General features: G+C 43.6%; 1 protein-coding gene across 1 annotated transcript in view; it reads right to left on the reverse strand.

Moving 5' to 3' along the window:
* LOC146344301 (ADP-ribosyl cyclase/cyclic ADP-ribose hydrolase 1-like) overlaps nucleotides 1-14346 on the reverse strand; it is a 36877-nt gene extending 22531 nt beyond the window's left edge. Inside the window, exon 1 of the mRNA XM_084857098.1 lies at nucleotides 14000-14346. Coding sequence (XP_084713224.1) covers nucleotides 14000-14238 — 239 coding nt within the window. The 5' untranslated portion in view covers nucleotides 14239-14346. The remainder of the gene's footprint in view (nucleotides 1-13999) is intronic.
* Nucleotides 14347-21472: the final 7126 nt, after the last annotated feature.

Genomic DNA, 21472 nt, shown 5'->3' on the forward strand with positions numbered 1-21472 from the left:
TATAGGGCTATACTTTCTGCCCAGATTCAGCCGAATGCTACCAAACTGATAGGATGCCACTTCATATTGCAGATGGATAATGACCCAAAACATACAGCAAAAGCTACCCAAGAGTTTCTCCAGGCAAAGAAGTGGGATGTTCTTCAGTGGCCAAGTCAGTCACCTGATCTCAACCCAATAGAGCATGCTTCTCACTAACTGAAGACAAGACTGAAGGCAGAAAGACCCACAAACAAGCAGCAGCTGAAGGCAGTTAAGGCCTGGCAAAGCATCTTGAGGGAGGAAACTCAGCATTTGGTCATGTCCATGGGTTCCAGACTTCAGGCAGTCATTGACCGCAAAGGATTTTCATCCAGGTATTAAAGCCGATCCTTAAGTTTGAAATTATGTTGGTTTGTTCCATTACTTATGAGCCACCAACGATGGGGGAGGGGTGTATGCCACTGGCTGTACTTCCTGAATGGGTAGTGCCCTACTTTTGTCAAACCCCTTGAATTACAGCTGAAAGTCCTGACTTCGCTCCCATCTGGGTGTGTTTCCTTTCAACTTCAATGTGGGGGGGAAAAGAGGCCAACTGCCAAAACACTTATCCTTATTCTGATATTTCTGGCCCTGACTGTATATCAGAGGCCACAGAATAGCTTTAGTATTGTTTCAGTGGAGGAATGTTTTGGTTGGCTATGGTGATGCAGGCACTGGAAATCTCCTGATTGGAACACTGTAATGTGTTGTAAGTGGAGCTGCTTTTGAAGAGGACTCTGAAGTTTCAATTAGCATAGAATGCAGCTGCCAGAATTACCACTGGTACAGCCAGGTGAGGTTGTGTCACACTGATCCTTACAGAGCTATACTGGGTGCCAATTCACTTCTGAGCCCAATTCAAGGTGTTGGTGCTTACCTTTAAAGTCCTAAATGGCTTGGGACCCAAATACCTGAAGGAGCTCCTCTCCCTATATACTAAACTGCTCATGCCTTAAAGGAGGCTGTTCTCCAGGTTCCTATGTAGGAACATGGGAGAGGGCCTTGTCAGTGTTGGCATCCTTGTTTTGAAATGCCCTACCCATAGAACAGGTTCACACATCACAACAACAACACAGGGGTGGGGTGTTCCTGGGTTGTTTACAAAGCTGGATATAAAGCAGAAGTGATGAGCACTTGTGAGGCTCTCTCACTCTGGCATGGCCACAGCTAACTATAGTTTGTTTAACCCATGGTTAGCCATATGTGTGAACCAGATCTTTATGTAACGCTGTGCAGCTCTTACAACAGATATCAAAATAGCTGTAGCTTTTGCTTTCATTTCTCCACCCATGCTCCCAGAACTGCTTATCTCTGTGTACCTACTCACAGAATATTTATTCCAACTATCAAACAGGATGTCCCAACAGTAAACAAGGTCAATAAGGCACAAATCTTGTCATTTTGGGGGCTTCGTTGCAGCCTAAAGCATTCCAAACTGGATGGAGTAGAGGAGACATTTCTTCCCTTTTGGAGTCACATATTCAGAATTTAAGAGAAGTAGAAAGACTTCTCAGCACAAGTTAGATGTAATTTTGCACGTGTAGACAGAAAATAAATGGTGATTATAGACTAGCCTTCCCCAATCAGTTATCCTCCTGGGGGGGAACCACGACAACAGGTTTAGTTTGCTCTCCACTTCGCTGCGCTTTTTACTGGAGTCAAATCTGCTCCGTTTGGGGGACACATGGGGCTTGAAAACCCAGATTATCCCAAAGCTAGCCTGGGGCTCTCGGTAGGTCACATGGCAGTCTACTGTGAATTGTTTAGAAGGCTACTGGGTGGAGTCTCACCCACGTGATCATTTAGAGAGCCTGTTCTCTCCCTCCCACTCTCACCCTGTTCTGCCTCTTCTGCTTTCTCTGGCCAGTGTGTATGTTAGCACCCCCACCCTTCCCATCCTATATCCGACCCTTCTCACCCAATTTTTAAAAAACCTATTTTCCCTCTAAAACCACAATAGCGACAGGACTAAATGTGCAGACCCATTGATTTCGTTTTATTTGGGGTGCTGGAACCATCAGATGGAATAGTTGTTTCCTGGGGGACTTTGCCTATTCCCTCTTGTCTCCCCAACGGAAGTTTTCCCCATTCCCATTGAGAAAATCCCCAGGAGCGCAGCAGCGACCTTTCACATTACTACATTAGTGAGACACTCAATCACTTTAGGTAGCCTGCTTTCAATCTTTAACATTTCCCCCCCCCTATGCATGTTTACTAAGAAGTAAGAAATAAATCTCACTCCCCTGCAGGGAAAGGGTTAAAGACTAATGTAGTAACTCACCCTAAAGAGGTCTTTTGCTTCCCCTTTGCTCTCTTAAATCACTATTGTGATGTTGTGCTTCTTTGATCTGTAGTTTGTTATGTAAAGTCCCTTGCTTTATCGCATTAACAATCTTTCCTTCTCATTGTGAGCAGGGGGAAGGAGAAAGGGGGGAGTAGAAGCAGTAGGCAAAAGTGCGCACACAGGGAAAAATGGGGTGGGGAGCAATAACTCTGCAGCAGATTGCTGGGATGTGGCAAAACTGGGGTGCGGGGGGAGCTCTCAGATGCTGCACTGGCGGACTGGGAATTTTGGCTTCTTCAGGGAAATCTGCACACATGGAGAAAATTAGTTGCTCCCCATTCATAATGTGGTAGCGGCTCTCCATTCATAATGTGGCAACACTCAATCACTTTAGTTAGCCTGCTTTCAATCTTTAACATACCCCCCGTTCTGTACATGTTTACTCAGAAGTAAGAAATAAATCTCACTTCCCTGCAGTGAAAGGATTAAAGGCTAACTTTAGTAACTCACCCTAAAGCGCTCTTTCAATTCTCCGTTGCTCTCTTAGATCGTTATTGTGATGTTGTGCTTTTTTGATGTTCTGTAGTTTCTCTGTTATATAAAATCACTTCTCTGCTTTATTGCAGTAACTTCTCATTGCAAACGGGGAAGGAGAAAGAGGCGGGAGGTTGAAGCAATAGGCAAAAGTGTACACATGGGGAAAAATGGGGTGGAAAATAAGCTTTACTCATTGGTCTCCTCAGCTTGTTTTACTCTATGTCCACTTGCCCCATACCCCACTTGTAAATAAGTCCACTCCCCCCCCCCTTTGGCAGCTGTGGTTGGTGAAACTGGAGCACTTCAGGTTCACGATGTAGTGGCAATGTGCTATTTTGATGTTGCACTTTTACACAGTATCGATTTAAGAGGATTTTTTTTTTAAGGTAGAGGCTGCTGAGCAAAGCACACCTACACTTTTGGGGGGAATGGCTGGCAGAGGTTAGTGGCAGGCAAGGTGAAGTAAATACCATGAGGTAGCTCAGAACTCCTGAATGGCCCCCTGAAAAATGGCAGAAACACTGGGGAAACACAGGGAGGGGAAACATTGGGGGAACACCCCTTGCTGGGGGCCACGTCAAAGACACACCCCTGGGCAGGGCTATCATGCTGAAGTAAATGAGGAGGATTGGTAAACACTGCAACAGAAGCACTGACAAGCTGAATTAAGGAAAACAATCGGATTAAAAGTAGTCTCAGAAAACTGATTTTTCTGTGAAAATCTCCAGGATGGTTGTGGGATGGCCACAATATTGTGTGTCCCGAACGACCTCCAGAGTAGCCAACTTGCAGTAAATCGCTCGTGGAGGCACCCCCCTGGTGTGTTGGTCTGCAACTCTCCTCTTTCCCAGCCAGAATGGCGACTGTTATAGATGACATTTCCAAGCTTTTGCACAAATACCTTTAAAAAAATGCCCTAGGAGTCTGAATGCTGGTTGAATTCAGAAGAAGGAGTATTCTTTCAGGCTTCCTTACTTGTCTTTAAAAGCTCTAGCCAATTTCAGAGGTTTTGAAAAGGGAGCTTTTCAAAGCCTCTTTGTAAACTTTGTTTTCCTTTGGTGTATTCCTCTGTGCAAAGTCCTAGACACAAATAAAGAAGAATTAACTAATTCACACTTAGGATACTTCTGATGCAGTCTAACTACAAACAGCTGTCAAACGTACATGTGCATACAAAATATACAGAACCTGCTTTTTTGTTCAACGTGCCACAGTCAAAATAAAAATGTGTACAGGCAAGGGTTCACCCCAGTTTGTAAGGGTTTCATTTCAGATGTTGAACTTGACATATGATGAAGTAGTAATCCTGATCAGGAGCAATGCGTATATGGATGAAGCCAGAATTCTTAGGGGCAAACTCCATGCTACACAGAAACTGATGTAATACTTGCTCACTAAAATGGGCCTCTGAATCCTGCTAATGATCTCAAAGGGGTCCCACCTTTTGAGACCTCGGTATTCAAGCTATGTCCTGTAATCCCGGGGTGGGAAGAAGGTAGATTGATAGATCTCTAGGTCATTTGCAGTAGTTGAGAAAAGGTTTCTGGCATCCAACTATCTAACAACAGTAACAACAAAAGGCTTTCTCCCTCTCCTGGACCCCATGCCTTAATTTAGGCTGCTGAAACCAAGGAAGCTTGGCTGAAACCCAGAACTGGATTTTTTCCTGGGTTGGACATAAGCTCAGAAGCATCCTCTCCTTAATTATTAGCATTTTTCTGCACTCCTGAGACACTTTGCACCTGGCTCTGGTTGGCGGACTTTAGGGTTCTAGTAAAAAACAATAAATAATAAAGCAGATTCCACCAACCTAAAGCCTGTCCACCCATACTTCAATCTAAGGGCAAAATTGGCTACAACGAAGGATGTTACTGACCCAATAGGAGTATTATACTTCAGTGGTACTATTTTGAACTGTGTGGAGAGAATGTCCCACCGAAGGTGTCTGAGAATGACTTGTCCCTTGTAAGATCCACCATCTTGCCTGAATGACTGAGCAAGGTAACTAGTAAAGATGATGGAGAAGGGAAATCTCTGCAACTAACCTTCACTGTTTCTAGGACTTTGTGGGAAATTTGGATTCTACTTTCTTTCTGATGTACATCCACATCTTTGTACATCCACAAAACCCACACTCATGTGTTCTGTACTGATCCAATTATATAATTACTGGAAAGATGGTACCAACTCCAGTAAATTAGAGGAAGTTACCCTGGTGATGCTTTTTGAATTTTGTCTTTATTTTGGTTTGACTTGCTTGGGGAGCCCAAGTAATCCTGGGAGTGCAAACTGTCTAAAAATAAGAATATTCATTATTTTTAATAGCACTTTTTAAAATCTAGACTTAAAGGTTTTGTTTTGTTTTTTATTTCTGTATTGCTTGGCAAGTACAAAGGAGCTGTCAGTGGGCACTGTGACCTCCCAGCCTTTTGTAAGAAGACATTCCAAATAAAATGGTTTCCAGTTACATGCACATGACTGAGCAGCTATCTTTGCTGGGTTGCTCAACAGGAAGAAAAGAAATGGTGGCACACTCACATACGAGGACAGGACGAGGTTCCTAAGCATCAATCCTGAGTGGACCAGAGATAATCCTTGGCATTTCCAGGCAGGGCTGGAAATATTCCTGCCTGAAACCCTGGAGAGCTGCTTTCAGTCAATGTCAACAATACTGGGCTAAATTGACCATGGTCTGACTCAGTATAAGGCAGCTTCTTATGTTTCAGGGCTTTACTTTTAAGCTTGTGATTTTAATGGAATATATTTAACTTGTGTCTTATCACTGAACTTCTCTTAAATTAAAATCTACATCTGGGTTGAATGGGGCTTAAACTAAAGTTGTTCTACATGAGGAGAACGTTTATAATCCATAATTTGATTCTAACCCACTTGTGATTTTTTAAAAACTTAGCTATATACGTAGTGGGAAAATGAGGAAGTAGGAAGAAATAGAAGCAAGTTAAATGCCACTTAAAACTTTGTGCAGGATATATACTCAAATGATGTCAAATCTGGAAGTGAGTGCTATAGTTTTCCCTGGGGGATTATCAGCTAATATTGCTTAAAACCTTCAGCCTAGAATGCCATAATTTATGGACTTCAGCAGTAATAGAGATATTGCAGACAAGTTTACAACATTTAGATCCATACAGCCAATGTTTAAATTTGACTCAGTGAATAAAAGTATGTATTAAACAAGAAATAAGTGCCTATTAAAAAGGACATATTTGTCTTTTTAATGTTAACTTTTTAACCCTTTTATCCCTTTTTTCCTCAGCTCCATCCCTTTACCCCCTTTCCTTCCCACCCATATATCTGGCAGCTGCTGATCTGGGCAAGTGGGGGTAAGGAAAAAAGTGGGGACAGTGCTTCCCACCTTCCACATGTGAACAATGTCCATGATTCTGAGTCTCTCCCAAAGAGGGAAAATGTGTAAGATCAACCAATGCAAGGACACAATGCCTTTCAAAAGAGGCCTGGGGAGAGAAAGTACAAATCACTCACACTTCCTCTACTGCCAGTTTTTATAATCAGCAGAATTAAGTGGTAAACCCATTCCTGGGGCATCTCTACACCAGCCTAAAATCCTTCATTTAAAATGGGGCTTTCTGCTTCTGTTTTAAATGCAGGATCACGACTCCCTTTTTCACGTGCTTCCTTCCCCCTCCTTCCCCCTATATCTGAGTCTTCCATTATCTTTCATTGATCTCGCTCCTCTTCTTGCAGCTTTTACTCTTTTCACAGAGGAAACTGAAGCGGAACACAATGGGGTAATTTGATAGGTCATTATCTACAATTATTTAAAAATGGAACAAAGGGCATTTAGTGCAGGAGATGACTTGAATGATTGTGATGTCATGTAAAGAGCCCGCAAACTTCTGTGAAGGAGCAATCTCAATTGCAGGATAAAGGCTCAGTGTGAAGGTGCCCCTGGACTCTACTTCTTCAGGCTGCAAGTAGGGGTGTGAGTGGTATGTTTTAATATCCTCTCCAAACCCTCACCCTGCACATAGTGTTAGCATGTCTGGGAGGGAGACTTCAGATTAGTATTTTCCCTAGCATGTTTTTGTATACATATCAATCCCCTTTCTGGAACTGCGGGCTGAAATAGTACAGTCCGCATTGCAGCTTGATTGCATAAACTGTCTATCAAAAGCAATTTAGGGCACAATCCTATGCATGTTTAGACAGAAAAAAAGTCCTATAATTCCCAACATGCAGCAGCCAGCATGCGGCATGCTGCAAATTGTAGGACTGTTTTCTGTCTAAACATGCATAGGATTGTGCCCTTATAAGTTGATATGAGTGTGGCAGAAACCATAAACCTTTTCATTGAGCTAACATATAATTCAAGCTGAATTTAAGCACAAATAATTATTAGAACAAAAGCATACTCATTTAGCTCCAGAAGTGAGTGACTCAACTAGTTTCGTCAGCCTGACTGGCTCAACTTTAGCGTCTAGAAATACTTTGAATTAAATAGTGATTGTCATATAGAGACAAGACAGGAGCGGACAAAAAGAAGCTTGGCCAAGAATTTGTGACTCAAAAGAGTTTAGTTTTTGATGTAAAGTCAGAAACTGGAAGAAGTCTTTTTCCCTCCACAAACACAGTCTTTGAGTCACTCAGGGGTAGGAGGTATTGACCTTCCCTGGAACTCAAATCAAGTAAAACAAAACAATGAATGAAGGATTGAGACAGAATGTCACGTCTAGGGCTATGTGACATTCCTTCTGATATCATGCTGGTGACGGAGGGCACAATTCTATTGGGATAGGTGGCCGCCTCTGAACACGGAGGCGACTGCCTATCTAATGTAAGGCAGGTGGAGTGTGGAGGGGATCTTCTCCTCCATGATCTAGCTGCCCTGCATTTGTGGCCAGATGGCCAATTCCAGCTGTCTTGCTGCAGCACTTCGGAGCAGGGGGAGGGAGGAGGCTGGACGATGCATTGGAAGTGTCGTACGGGTGCATCCGAGGTCCCCTCTCCACCCGTGGGAACGCCCCCGTTCCTCCTGCTCTGTGCTGCTCTTCTGAGTGTGGAGCTGGGGACGTTCTGCACTGCCTACGAGGTGACAGGGTAGGGGGAAAGGAGGCGGTTTTTCAGGAACTGACCTTGGAGCACTGGCTCCAAGGTCAGTTCCCGAAGACCAAATAACCCTATGGCCATCTAGCTTCTGTCTAGCAGCCCTAGGGTTGCACCCTAAAGGTATTACTGAGAAGGCCTCAAGGGGGTGAAAATGAAGACTACGGTTTTAGGGGTGTTGCGTAAGTGAAACATTAAAAATAGAACAAAACATGCTTGACTATACTGATGTTCAGAAAGCTCATTCTTTGTGATCAAAGAATTTCAGAGAGAATGGTACTCTTGTGTTCTATCCACACAATTAAGCTGGAGTGTTCTTCGGAGTTCTCATGCTAGGCTTAAGAAGTCGCCAAAAAACAAACCCAGGCTTGTTAAATTATATTATTTCTATGTAATATGTAACAGTGCTTAGCATTTCTAGAGCCCTTTCAAGTGTTCAAAGCACTTGCATTCTCTTATTTTAATCCTTAAAACAATCTTATGAATTAATATTAATATCATCTCCATTTTGTGGTGCTGAGGCAGAGAAAAGTTGGCTTACTTAAGGCTACGCAGTGAATTCATAGCAGAAGCAAGAGTTAAAGTGGTGGCTTCCCAATTCATAGCTTGGTCTTTTAATCACTACACTACACCAGCTCTCTAACAGGCCACTTTTCAACAATGACTTGCCATTCATCTTGCCATTTGGAAATCTTAAGGCATATGGAATAAGACTCCACCTAGATCTGTACGTCTCCAACAGAAATCATGTTTTTAAGTTCAAGGTCATGAAGAGTCCAGGGAGAACTTAAAACAAGTGCCCCTCTCCACAATTAATGGGGGCGTTTTAAATTTGAAAAGTATACTTTAATACTTTTCAAGTCAGTTTTCCATTGAAAGTATTGTATATGGAGCCTTACCTTTTCATTCCATTTAACCCATTCCTCATTAACAGGGCAATCATATGCATGTTTATTTTCAGAAGGAAACCCCATTGTTCAATGGAGTTTACTCCCAGGTGTGAACAGGATTGCAACCTAACTGAAGTTTCCAGTTTAATGCAGAGAAAAGTGCAATCTACTCTATATGCCTGGGGCAGCTTTTATACTGGTTTCAGTAAATCAGGGTTTTATGGTGGAATGAATGAATCTGGCCCAAACTAAGGGCATTTCTACACTAGCCCAAAATCCTGCATTTAAAATGGGACTTTCTGCTTCCGTTTTAAATGCAGAATCACAACTGACTCCCTTTACATGTGCTTCCTTTCCCCCTTCTCCCTCTCCCTCCCTTCCTTCAGTATCTTTCATTAATCTCGCTCCTCTTCTTGCTGCTTTTACTCTTTTCACAGAGGAAATTGAAGTGGAGCACAATGGGGTAATTTGATAGCTCATTACTTGTGATCTATTTAAAAACATAACAAAGGGCGTTTAGTGCAGAAGGGTCACGGCAGGGTAAAGAGCCCGCAAACTCCTGTGAAGAAGCAATCTCAATCACAGGATAACAGCTCTGTGTGAAGGAGCCCTTAGAATTGAGGCCTTGCTGCATCTGTAACTATTGCCAGCTTGCTCAGGTGGGCAATGTAATTCAGTTTTAAAATTCTCATGTGACTAAAACCAGCTGTTATCAATTGAGAGAGTAAATTCCCAGATCGGCAGTGAATCATGACTGCTTTTTGTCTACCTTCTCATCCTGTCCTTAATTTCTTGTTAATCCTTGTCTATCTTTGTGTTATCTTCCTACTTATCTCACTGAAAACAAAGACTATGCTTTTTACAATTCCACAGGGGCCAAAGACTGTAATAACAGGGATATGATTTAATTATCAGAAGCCTCTAAGTTGTTGTTCTACTTTTAGTTATTTAACCTTGCCTTTTCATTTATATTGTTGTTCATTTTTATTGTTATAAACATCTTAATATACTGATAAGAATTCTTTTTCTTGGTTGCCCCATAATATAAGGTTTTCATGTGAATGAGGTTCAAAGTCCAGAGAGGATCCTAAATGTTTCCATGTTGTTTTGCTGGCTGGCTGTTCTGAGAAAATTTATGTAAAAATTTATTTATGCCCTGTAAAAGTTGTGAGCCTAGATTCTAGAATAGGCCTGACAGCCTTTCAACCATGCAATAGATAAAGTTGCTGTTTTCAACTGTAGCCCATTCTGGGTAATCCTAATGTTGTAGTTTATTCCACCCGGTACCAGTTTGACCAGATTAAGAATGTCAAAACCACTGCTCTCTGTATGGATTTTCAATTTTTAAGAATGCCATTCACATCTTTTAGCTGTTCTCCATTTTAAAACATGAAAAATCAAATCAATTTTGTTTGCTTTTTAAATTGGTGGAATATGCTGTGATGCATGTTCCACAGGAATGGCCCTTCCTTGCGCATGGCCATAATATTCAGGTGACCTTTGGAATGGCCATAGGAATGCCTTGGTCTGAGATAAGCAGCCCCACAGGAAACAGGATGAGCTCCCAAACTGCTCATGGGTGATAGATCTAGCACCCCAAGCATCCTAAGAGTCTCTGTTTGATGCATGTCCATAGGAATGGCACCTCATCTACATGGCCATAATATTCAGGCCCCAAGACACCTGATGCCATTAACCCCTACATAGCAATGGTGCCTCCTTGTGCATGGCCATAATATGCAGATGTCCTTCCGAATGGCCATAGGAATGCTGCTGAGACCAACAGCCCCACAGAAAAGTGCAGGCACCCCAGAACTGCACTGGCAAAGTTAGTACCCCCAAACATCCCAAAAGTCCTAGATTGATGAATCCGCCATAGGAACGGCTCCCTCCTTGCACATGGTCATAATATTCAGATGTCCTTCCAAATGGCCATAGGAATGCATTGGGCTCAGACAAGCAGCCTTACAGAAATGATTAGTAACCCCTGAACTGCTCACAGGTGACACAGTATGCCCAAACATCCCAAGAGTCATAATTTGATGCGTGCTCCACAGGAATGGCTGCTACTTTCGCGTAGCCATAATATTCAGGTGTCCTTCAGAATGGCCATAGAAATGTATTGGAGTGAGACAGGCAACCCCACAAGAAGGAGCAGGAGCCCCTATACTTCTCATAGGTGACAGTGGGAGCACCCCATAACATCCCAGGAGTTCCAGTGTGATTCATGCTCCATAGGAATGCCCCCCTTGTTGCGTATGGTCATAATATTCAGGTGTTGTTCAGAACGGTCATAGGAATGCATGGAAATGAGATAAACAGCTCCAAAGGAAGGAGCAGAGCCCTGATACTGCTCACAGGCAATAGGGGGAGTACCCCCAAAGGCCCAAGAGTTTTGCTGCTATCCTCCCCCCCCCCCATAGCAATGGGTCCTCCTTGCACATGGCCATAATTTTCAGGTGTCATTCCAAATGGCTATAGGAGTGGATTGGGCAGCTCCACAGAAAGGAGCAGGAGCCCCCAAACTGTCCACAGGTGATATAGTTAGTACCCCCCAAACATACAAAGAACCCAAATGTGAGGCACACTCCATAGGAATGGCCTCTCCTTCTGCACAGCCATAATATTCAGGCGTCCTTCTGAATGACCATAGGAATGCAATGGATGTATACAAACAGCTCCACAGGGGCAGTTTAAGAAGGAGCCCCTCAGAGTCATGCTTTTTGGACTGGCCAGCCTTCTGAAGAGCTGCGCCGGCCACTTCCTCATGCTGGCTGGGAATTATGGGAGTTGCAGTCAGACACATCTGAGAGCACCAAGTTGCAGAGGGCTGAACTACAGGAACTCCAAGAGGACCAGACTCTAAAGATGATGCATAAACCAGTGTCAGTAGTCAAGTTAAAGTATCCTAAACTGAATAAAACTGATGTCAACCATATTTCAGTTTTTGGCACAACATACAGCTGTGAATCACTGTTCTCTATGATACTACAGTAAACTATACTATACTAACATTGTGCAGTCTTTACAAATGAATATATCTACCTGAGTTCCTCCATATTACCTTGATAATGTTGTCAACTGGATGTCAAAAGACTTAAAAACCGCATGGAGACCCAGAAGTCCTCTACGTCTAATTAGCTGACATATAGTAAGTACAATTTCAATATTATTTCATATTATTAACATAAAATTAATATTTAAGGTGTGTATAAAAGTTGTGCATATCATGTCAATGTTGAACCTTTGGAGACTGTGTCTCCAAAAGTCTGAAAACTTGGGTCTGAAAACTTGGCCACCCATGTAATAGAACAACCTACTCATGTTTGTGTACCAGAAGCAGAGAGAAGGTACACAACAGATGAGTGACTACAAGGTAAATAAGTCCAAGCAAGAGATGCCAAATACCACAGAAGAAACAACCTGCCACTGTCCAGGGTAGCCAAACTACTTAACCCCCAAATGTGGTAATCTGTCAGTCTTGGAGTGTGAATAAAATCCAGTCACTAATTCTCTAAAATGGGGCGGTGGGGGGAGAGAGATAAATGTATATTATTCTCCAGAGAAGGGGAAGTGGAAACCTTCCCCAAACCGCATCCACATAGGAAACTGTGCACACCATAAGTAGTCAGGAATGTGTATTTTTCTGTGTTTTTGTGCTGGGAAACTTTATTACTCCAAATTTCCGGTTCATAAACACTGTGTACCTGCCCAAGGAAATACATAATTGCATCAGATCTAAAGTGGCTGCAACATTCTCCCAGAGAAAGGGAGATCAGAAGCTAAATTGAGACATCAGTTGTATATCTGTTTCTTTTCTAGGCAGGACAAATTACAAACATTTCTTGTAAGACCTCTGTTCTGCATATCTATCTGTTCATAAAAGTCAGCAACAGTATTGCCACACTGGTAAGATTCAGTGAATACTCTTGCAACACACTGATAAGGCTAACAGACACGCACCCACGTCAAGTTTTTGCAGGCTGCCTCCTAGTGCCAAATGATCAGTTACAAGCTACTAAAATAGTTCATAGTTCCATTGTCCCCACCCCAAACCAGCCATATATTGTATCACTCATTTGGAGGATTCACTTCGTTTCTCCTAGCCCTGACCTAAAAGCTAAAGCTTCAATCCTAAACTTACTAGGGAGTAAATCTCATTTCACTTAATGGGATTGATTTCTGAGTAAACATGCATAGGATTGCGCTTCAAGGCTGAAATCTGATGCATAGTTACTTGCAAGTAGGATGCATTGAACTAAGTGGGACTTGCTTCTGCATAAACACACATAGGTTTGTGCTGTCAGGCTGCAGTCCTATTCACACTTATCTGCAAATAAGCCCAGTTGAATATAGTTGGATTTATTGCCAGTAAGCCCAATTGAATATAATTGGATGTTTGCTAAGTCAACATAAATAGGATGGTGCTGTGAGCCCTGAGGAAATAACAGGAAATCCCTGTTTCAAATCTCACTTTTGTCACGAACTCACTAGATGAACTTGATCAAGTCAGAATTTTTCAGCCTCAGAACCCCATCTGCAATATGGAGATAACACTGACCTACCTTACAGGGCTGTTGTAAGGATAACAGAGTACATTTACCTTGCCATTTTTGGTAGAAAGGCAAGGTAAAAGTTAAATACATACATACATCAAGCACTTCACACACTCTGTACCATTAAGCATTATTATTCAGAAATACATTCCTGACCCATCAGGTCTCCATTACGTACACATGAAGGCAACTTTACACACTATATATACCCTGCCACCCACACAAGATTTCATTTTAAATTCCCTCTTCCAGTTTGATATCTTTAAATGCCACATTTTGCTGGGATGATTCCTGTGCCTTTAACAGCTGCATAATAAGCCAAAATTCAACAGGCGGAGTTTCCCCATCACTGCATGCTGGAAAAAAAGCTACATAACCTTTTGATCATGCAAATAATGAAGACATAGGAACCTTGCTCAGGAAGAGGTTTGCAACTTGCTGCAGGCAGTCAGATTTCTGCAGGTATTGCAGAAATGTGGGCAGAAGTCAGAGATTGTTCATCTAGTTTTCAATAAGGCTTTTGTAATGCTTAAAAATTGCTTCTCCCACCGACTTCCTTGTCCACCTGCACTTCCCTCCAGTCTGCATCCTGCTCTGTTATTCATAAGTGTATTCTTAGTACTCACCTGAGGTCAGGGTTCACCGTAGCAATATAGCTGTAACACCTGCCCAGGATGATGTCATGCAGGTGTTCAGTGGTCCCTTTGCCTTTCCACTGAATGATGTCTTTGCTGCTGGCCTCTTTCCTTCCAGGTCTCAGCACAGCAACCAACACAATCACAACTAGCACAACTAACAGAACCATGACCCCAGTCAATATCCATTTGCGCTGTGCAGACCTGGTAGAGCTATTTTGAAAGGGCATCTTGACTGAAGTTTCTGAAAAGCAGCGACAGCTGCTGCTTCCTTCATCACTGGCTGAAAAGGAGCTTTCTAATGTCACACACTGTTCCTGTTCTTCCTCCCTCCCTCTGTTTCTGTTTGTCTCCCCCCGCCCCCACGTAAAGACAAACTAGCAGAGGGGTGTGGGTTGCATTTCTGTTGGTTCAGGCAAAAAGGCTTCACCAGAAACATCACAGTATAAAACTCACTCAGGACCGCTGGGAGATTATCAATTTTGTACTTTCTGTCAGATTTACAGGGAGCAGTGACCAGTCATTCTTGTTTTTAACACTAGTCTGTATTTTGTTCTGCTATGTAGTCTTAGTCATAGACTTCTCACAGGGATGGCATTCCTTTCCCACTCTTGGGGGAAAATATGCAGAGGGTTCATTTTGTAAAGTCACTAAAGACTATTTGAAACAAGAAGCAAGGAATGCCTTCTAGCTTTTAAAGTTTAAAATTTAAACCATTGTTTTTTGTATCTTGGTAATTTGTCTTTTTGTAAGGCAGCCCACAAACCTCTTAAGTTAGTGTTAGCACTTAATGTAAACTGTAGTTAAAAATATGCTGGTTTAAGTAATATGTAGAATCACCATCTTGAAATTCTACTTTTAAATAAACATTAACAAGACAGGTCAAATAACTTGTAACAACTTCCAGAAGGGCAACTGTGTTAGTCTGTCGCAACAAAAACTACAGTTCCTTGTGGCATCTTAAAGGCTAACACAATTATTATTATTATTATTATTATTATTATTATTATTATTTCATATGCCATTATATTCCATCTCCATAAGGGGCAAACCTGTCTGACAAGCGTTCACAAACACGTTGGTCACATTCAGACTTGACATTTCCACCTGTAAACTTCAAACATCTTAGGTATACATCTAGAAATCTAATGTGTGAATTAGCCTTATGATTTTCTGGGCCTCAGCCTTTTCTGGGCCCCAGTATTTAACTGAACAGGTACTCTGTTTAACACATAATGATCATGTACAGCCCTACCATTGAGTCAATCAGGTGGGGCAGAGGTGACCCAAGACATTTTGCTGCCTGAGGCAAAGGACAAGATGGTGCCACCTCCCGTTACAGGAACAGAACCTGACCAGATGGGCAGTTAGATCTCACTCTGACAGTGGCAATGAGCCGCCACCTTCTAGTGAACTGGGAGGACGCAGACTAATTTAGGGTGTGTAGGATAGGCTACATGGCACCCACGGCTCTGTCCTCCAACATCTAGCTGCCACACTCCATCATCTGCTGAGTCAGCTGTCTCACTCTGCCTAATGGCCAGCCCTCAATGTACATAACAATGTATGGAGGAAGTGTTTGCAGACATTTCTTGCCCCTCCTATTTCCCAGGTACTTCAGGCTTGTGCCTGTCAGAGGAATAAGCCAAGTCTGTGGATTAAAGCCAAAGGATCTAATCAAAGACCATTGGACCTGGTGGGGGGGGTTGTATATATTTATTGTTTATATTTTATGTTTATCAAGGGGTTTTGTATTTAGTTTAAGAGTATATTTTAAATTCATCTTCAGTTTTGTTATTACAATTGGTAATCTTTTTCTTTAGATATTTTAAAAAGATTATGGTAATAACAAGGGCACAGATGGTTTGTAATATGGAGAAAGGATTTTCTCTTTGGCCCAGAAATCTATATTGGAATAGATATTCCCTGTGGAACCAGTGAAATATATGCTAAGACTATCTCTTCTTTGAGTCAGAAGGAAGCAGAAGAGTGTAGGCTTATGTACAGAAGACTGTTCTAATTCCTTAGCCCAACCAGGTAGACTGGGGCCCTGTCTCCCCGAGGATGGAAGGAGAAGGGAGGAGTGGCTCATCCACATTTTTGTAGGAGTCGCTTTTGGGCTGGGCGGGGCTCCACAAGGGTGTACATCGCACCATTCTAAGTGGCTTCACATAACTTACTTCCGGATGGGGTGGGGGTAGGGGTTGAAGTGAACGTCATCTGAGTGGCAGGGGCTGCTCAACCAATAACAGAGGCTGCCCCCCCCCCCAGTCTCCATAAGGAAGGTGTGAAGTAGTTACTTCCCCTTGTGCGCACTTGTAAGTCAAGCCTCCCGGCGAACCCCAAGCCCCATTGAACACAATGGGTGTTACTTCTGAGTAGACACACATATGCTAGTGCTGGGAAAGGCGGGGGTGGGGGAGAACACAGGGATGGAAAACCAGCCCCCTTTCTAACCAAACGGATACTGCGCAGGATCTCTATAACGAAGCTGTGAAGTAGTTACTTCCCAAGGCAATAAACCAAACAAAGAGAATTGGAGCCTCGAGATCCCCATTTAGAGCATTTAGAGAACGTGCTTTAAACTGTGCCATTTCAATTGAGGGGGATCTCTGTAAATTCTGATATGGGCATTCAGGGGACAAGCTTCACTGAGCAAAATGGGAGTTACTTCTGAGTAGACACTTTGGTTTGTGTAGGGATGGGAAACACACAGGAAACACCCCTTGATCAGGGTCATGGTGAAAGGCACACCCCTGGGCAGGGCTAGCATACCCAAGGTAAATGCGGGGGTTGGGGCACACAACAACTATACTGCTGAGAACCCGACTTGAGGAAAAGAATTGGACTTCAAGCAGTCTCAGGAAATCTTGTTTTTCCCTGATAAGCTCCAGGGGTGGCTACTGGATGGCCACAATGTCATGTATCCATAATGACCTCAACACGCAGCCAGCTCAGAGTAAATCGCTGGTGGAGACATCCCCTGGGAGAGAGAGTGGAGAAGCCACAAATGCAAAGTCACATGGGTGTGCAAGGTGATGTAATAGCAGACCCTCCTAGTTGTTACATGGCCAGATAACATTCCAACTAAGGAAAGAAGGAAAGGCATTATTTGAAACACACAGAGGCTGTTTCTACAACTTGATCAGGAGATTATGTTAATCAAAGTGACAAGGTAGAAACAAGTAGGGATGGGAGAATCTGTCAAGCTCCATTTTGCTCAGGTTCTCATTTTTCCAGTGCTAGGTTTGTTCTGTCCCTATTCTGTATTGGATGTTGAATATTACGTCTCTATAAAAATTTGTATGCATTTTGGGGTGCCTAAAAATAATGCTTTTTTGTGCATGCTTTCCCCAAATGTACACATTTTTGTGCACGCTCTTGCATATGTACACAGTGATTCCCACTGAAGAAAGAATTCTGGCTCATATTTTTGCAAATATAAGAATTTGGAGCACATTTAAAGTGTGCATTTTTGTATATACTTTTTCTTTTGCAAACTGCATTGAAGACATCTGAAATGTGTGTGTTTTGTCAGCAAATTGCATTCTAGTTCATCTTTAAGTTTGGGAAGTGCAAATTTGGTAAGTTTGCATTGAAATGCTAACCAAATTAATTTCTCTCCCATCTCTATAGTAAAGCTCCCCTTTCCTCATTGGTTGAATCAGGGCTGGTCCAGGACTCCTTGCTGCCTGAGGCAAAGGACAAGATGGTTCCCCTCCTCATTCCAAGTGCAAAAGCCAATCAGACTGGCAGCTGAACCTTCAACACTGGCAAGAGGACCCTCCTCCACCACACCCGAGGAGGCTGGCTAAGGGGGCACAAACTTCTGCCCAACACCTTGCTAGAGGTGGGAAAATACCACTTGCATTGTTAGGATGGGAATGTGTTACTGAGGTGCCAAGAGTCATGTAGGACGTAGTGATTGGGTTAGTCCTAGAGGTAGTGATTGAATTAGTACTAGAGGATGGTGGCTGATTAACTTACTGCACATGAGTCACAATGCCTAGCAGGGCTCTCGTTTCTGGAAACTGGAAAACTTCCTCTGAAGGACGTTTGTAGCCCCTTGACTCAGCGCTGCACCAAATACTAACCAAAGCCTAGGCCTTGCGCCTTGTTTACCTGTTTGTATTAATATCAAAGTTGCCTATTGTTCTGGGTCCAGTCCCGAGGGGCCACGTTGGCAACTCTTGACTGCACCACACCTTGGCATTCTGGTAATAAACATCTGCTCAAACAAAAACCCAGTGTCTGTTCTCTGGCTGAGCCCGGCAGAAGGGTGAAAGTCTGCAACACTATTAATCTCTAATCCTCCCAGCACCTGCCATCTAAGGTGGCCATCTAATGGGGCTGTGCTTGCCATACGTAAAATCAATTACATATGTTATGTATATTAGGACATTTTCCAAAATGTTCATATATTCCATTAATAAGGGTGCAATCTTATGGCTGCTAGTCAGCGGATAGATGGCCATAGGATAGGTTGGTTCCCGGGAACCGCCCTCCACCCCCCACCACGCTGCCTCATAGGCAGCTTGGAACAGCCCCGTGCTCCGCGCTTGGAAGAGGAGTGTGGAGTGGCGAAAACGGGGCGTTCCATGGCGGGGAAGGCGGAAATACTGGTACGACACATCCAACGTGTCATCCAGCCATCACTTCCTCCGCTCTGCCTTCCCATGGCTAGACAGCCGAAATCAGCTGTCTAGCCACAAATGCAGGGTGGCTGAAGCAAGGAGGGGACGATCCCCTCTGCACTTCTCCTGCCCTGCATTGGATAGGCAGTTGCCTCCGAGTTCGGAGGTGGCTGCCTATCCTGGTAGGATCGCTCCCTCCATCTGCTTTATTTTGGCTGCAAGACTTGCTCCTTTGCAAAGAGAGGAGAGCAAATATGGTGTAATGGCTAAGAGAAAGGAAAGGAAAGGTTCCTGCTGTGCAAGCACCGGGTCATTACTGACCCCTAGAGGGACGCTGCTTTTGCTGGCGTTTCCATGGCAGACTATAGTGGGGTGGTTTGCCATTGCCTTCCCCAGTCATGACTACCTTTCCCCCAGCAAGCTGGGTACTCATTTTACCGACCTCGGAAGGATGGAAGGCTGAGTCGACCTGAGCCGGCTACCTGAGACCTGGCTTCCGCTGGGATCGAACTTAGGTCATGGGGAGAGTTTCGGTTGCAATACTGCCGCCTACCACTCTGCACCGCACGAGGCAGTGGCTAAGAGACTGAGCTATAAAACAGGAATCCACAGTTTTATTTATTCATTTATTACATTTCTATACCGCCACATAGCCAAAGCTCTCTGGGCAGTTTACAAAAGTTAAAACAATAAAATACCATTTGTTTGAGCAGGAATAGCCTCTGCTAGCTCACATCTTGTCTTGTGTGTATATGTGTGTGTGTGTGTGTGTGTGTGTGTGTGTGTGAGAGAGAGAGAGAGAGAGAGAGAGAGAGAGAGAGAGAAGTTCTTTGTGTGAAAGCAAAAATAACAAGGAATCCAAATTCTGATTTGATTTGAAATTCCTCACAGAAATGTAGGCATAAATTCAGCAGCTGTACAAGCAATTCATTGGAGGAAGCTGTAGTGTTAGCTTTTTATCAGATGACTTCCCCCATCCATGAAGGATTACCCTTTCTGAATGCATATCCTCACCGCCGCCACCTACATGCAAAAGGATGCAGAAATGGAAATAATGCACAACCTCAGAGTCAGCTAGGGCACTGTCAGGACCAGCACAAGACCTTCCGCTGTCCTCCACTTCTCTCTCCCCCTGCCCACCAGCTGCCTCCCTCCCCTTCAATGCCCCACTTTGAGGGGTCCTTCCTCAGAGTGAGGCATTGGGAAGAAGGTGGCCTTGGAGACTGCCTGTGCCATGACAGTACAGACAGTACTCTAGGGCCACCTCACCCAGGATGCCTCGCTCTGAGAAAGGTCTCATCAGAGTGAGGCTTTTGGGACAGGTGGGCTCTCTGGAGAACCGCCCCTGTTGCTCTCCTCAGAGTGAGGCATAGGGTGAACAGTGGTGGTTGCTCTGGAGAGCTGTGCCAGTTGCTTTTCTTCTGCAACATTTGCTGCAGCAGGAGTGCAGCCAGCAGGACTATCCAGAGTGGTTGCCTGCCCTATGCTTCACTCGGAAAGGTCCTCAGAGTGAGGCATAGGGCAGCTGGGACGTGTGCCCCTCCCAGCATTGGGGGTACATGCAATGCACCCTGATCCTCCACATGAGGTGGGGGATTCACTCCACCTCATGGGAGGGCTGGCTGTGGGTAGGATCCCAGCCTCTAGTTCGATGTGGAATTGTGAATCATTCCCTGGATATGGATAAGGATGGCTGGAAGCAGCAGATGTGATTGGAGAAAGAGAATTTAATATATCAGAATTGTATTCTATCTTGGAACATTTCTGGATGGGTTAACTGGTAGGGAAATAATTTTTAAACTTTTACAGAATTATGGTATAATTTCTTTACAAGAGACATGGCATTTGGAGTATACCTTCTAGGATGGGGAGAGGTAAGGGTGGATTATTTGCATTAATGTTTACATACTCCAGCAGAGTTATCCCCATGGCATAGTCTGCATCTGCTTCTGGAAACTATTTTATTATGTTTTCCTGGTATGGATCTTTTATTACGTGGAGACCTTAATGCAGAGGTGGGCAACACCAAATTCGGTTAAAAGAAAATTAACTTTTTTTTCCAAAAGAAAAACAAGGTTCTATAGTGGCTACTGAGCACCAAAAGGGTCAACATTAGTAAGCTAATTTGACACTTTGGGCACTCTGTAGCTGCTACTGATGCCATTTTGGGGGGTTGCTGGGGAGGTGGCCCTCAGGGCGAAAATACCCCCTGGACCTCCTGCCCTTGGTCACTCCTGCTTTATTGCATGTATTGTTTTGAGATTGGAGCTGGAGTACGGTCAGATTTCAGCCTCTGGGCCATTGTTTATTTGATGTCACCTTAATAGTTCAATCCTATATATGTCTACTCAGAAGTAAGTAGCACTGTATTCACTTGAATTTACTCCCAGGTAAGTGGGTACAGGATTGCTGCCTAAATCAGTGTTCCTCACTGCAAGGCCCATTGGCCACTGATGGCTCCCAATCACCTCAAGTGCAGCTCTCTGGCTCTCTCATTCACTCTCATACTCTCTCTTTGCAATAGCTGCTTACCCTCAGCAGAGGCTCTTTAACACTGACTTGTTTTTTTGCTTTGCCTGCTTGGTGCCCTGCTCACCACCACCCCAATGTGATTTGCCAATCATGTGCTACACGCACACACACTCAGAAAGCACTCATTTTCTCCCTGCTAAGCTAGGAGCCAGGTGTTGACATTGCTTAGTTCTGGCAATGTCATTGTCTAATAAGGAGGCTTCCAGTTTGTATGCTTAGAACTCAAGACAGAGAAGGTGAATATGCCTGCCTCCCCAAAAGCAATGGAGATAAACAACCTGACCAAGAAAACTTGTAA

This window comes from Heloderma suspectum, chromosome 5 (assembly GCF_057233095.1).
Source record: "Heloderma suspectum isolate Gila_16-S chromosome 5, 16-S_ref, whole genome shotgun sequence".
NCBI lineage: Eukaryota > Metazoa > Chordata > Lepidosauria > Squamata > Helodermatidae > Heloderma > Heloderma suspectum.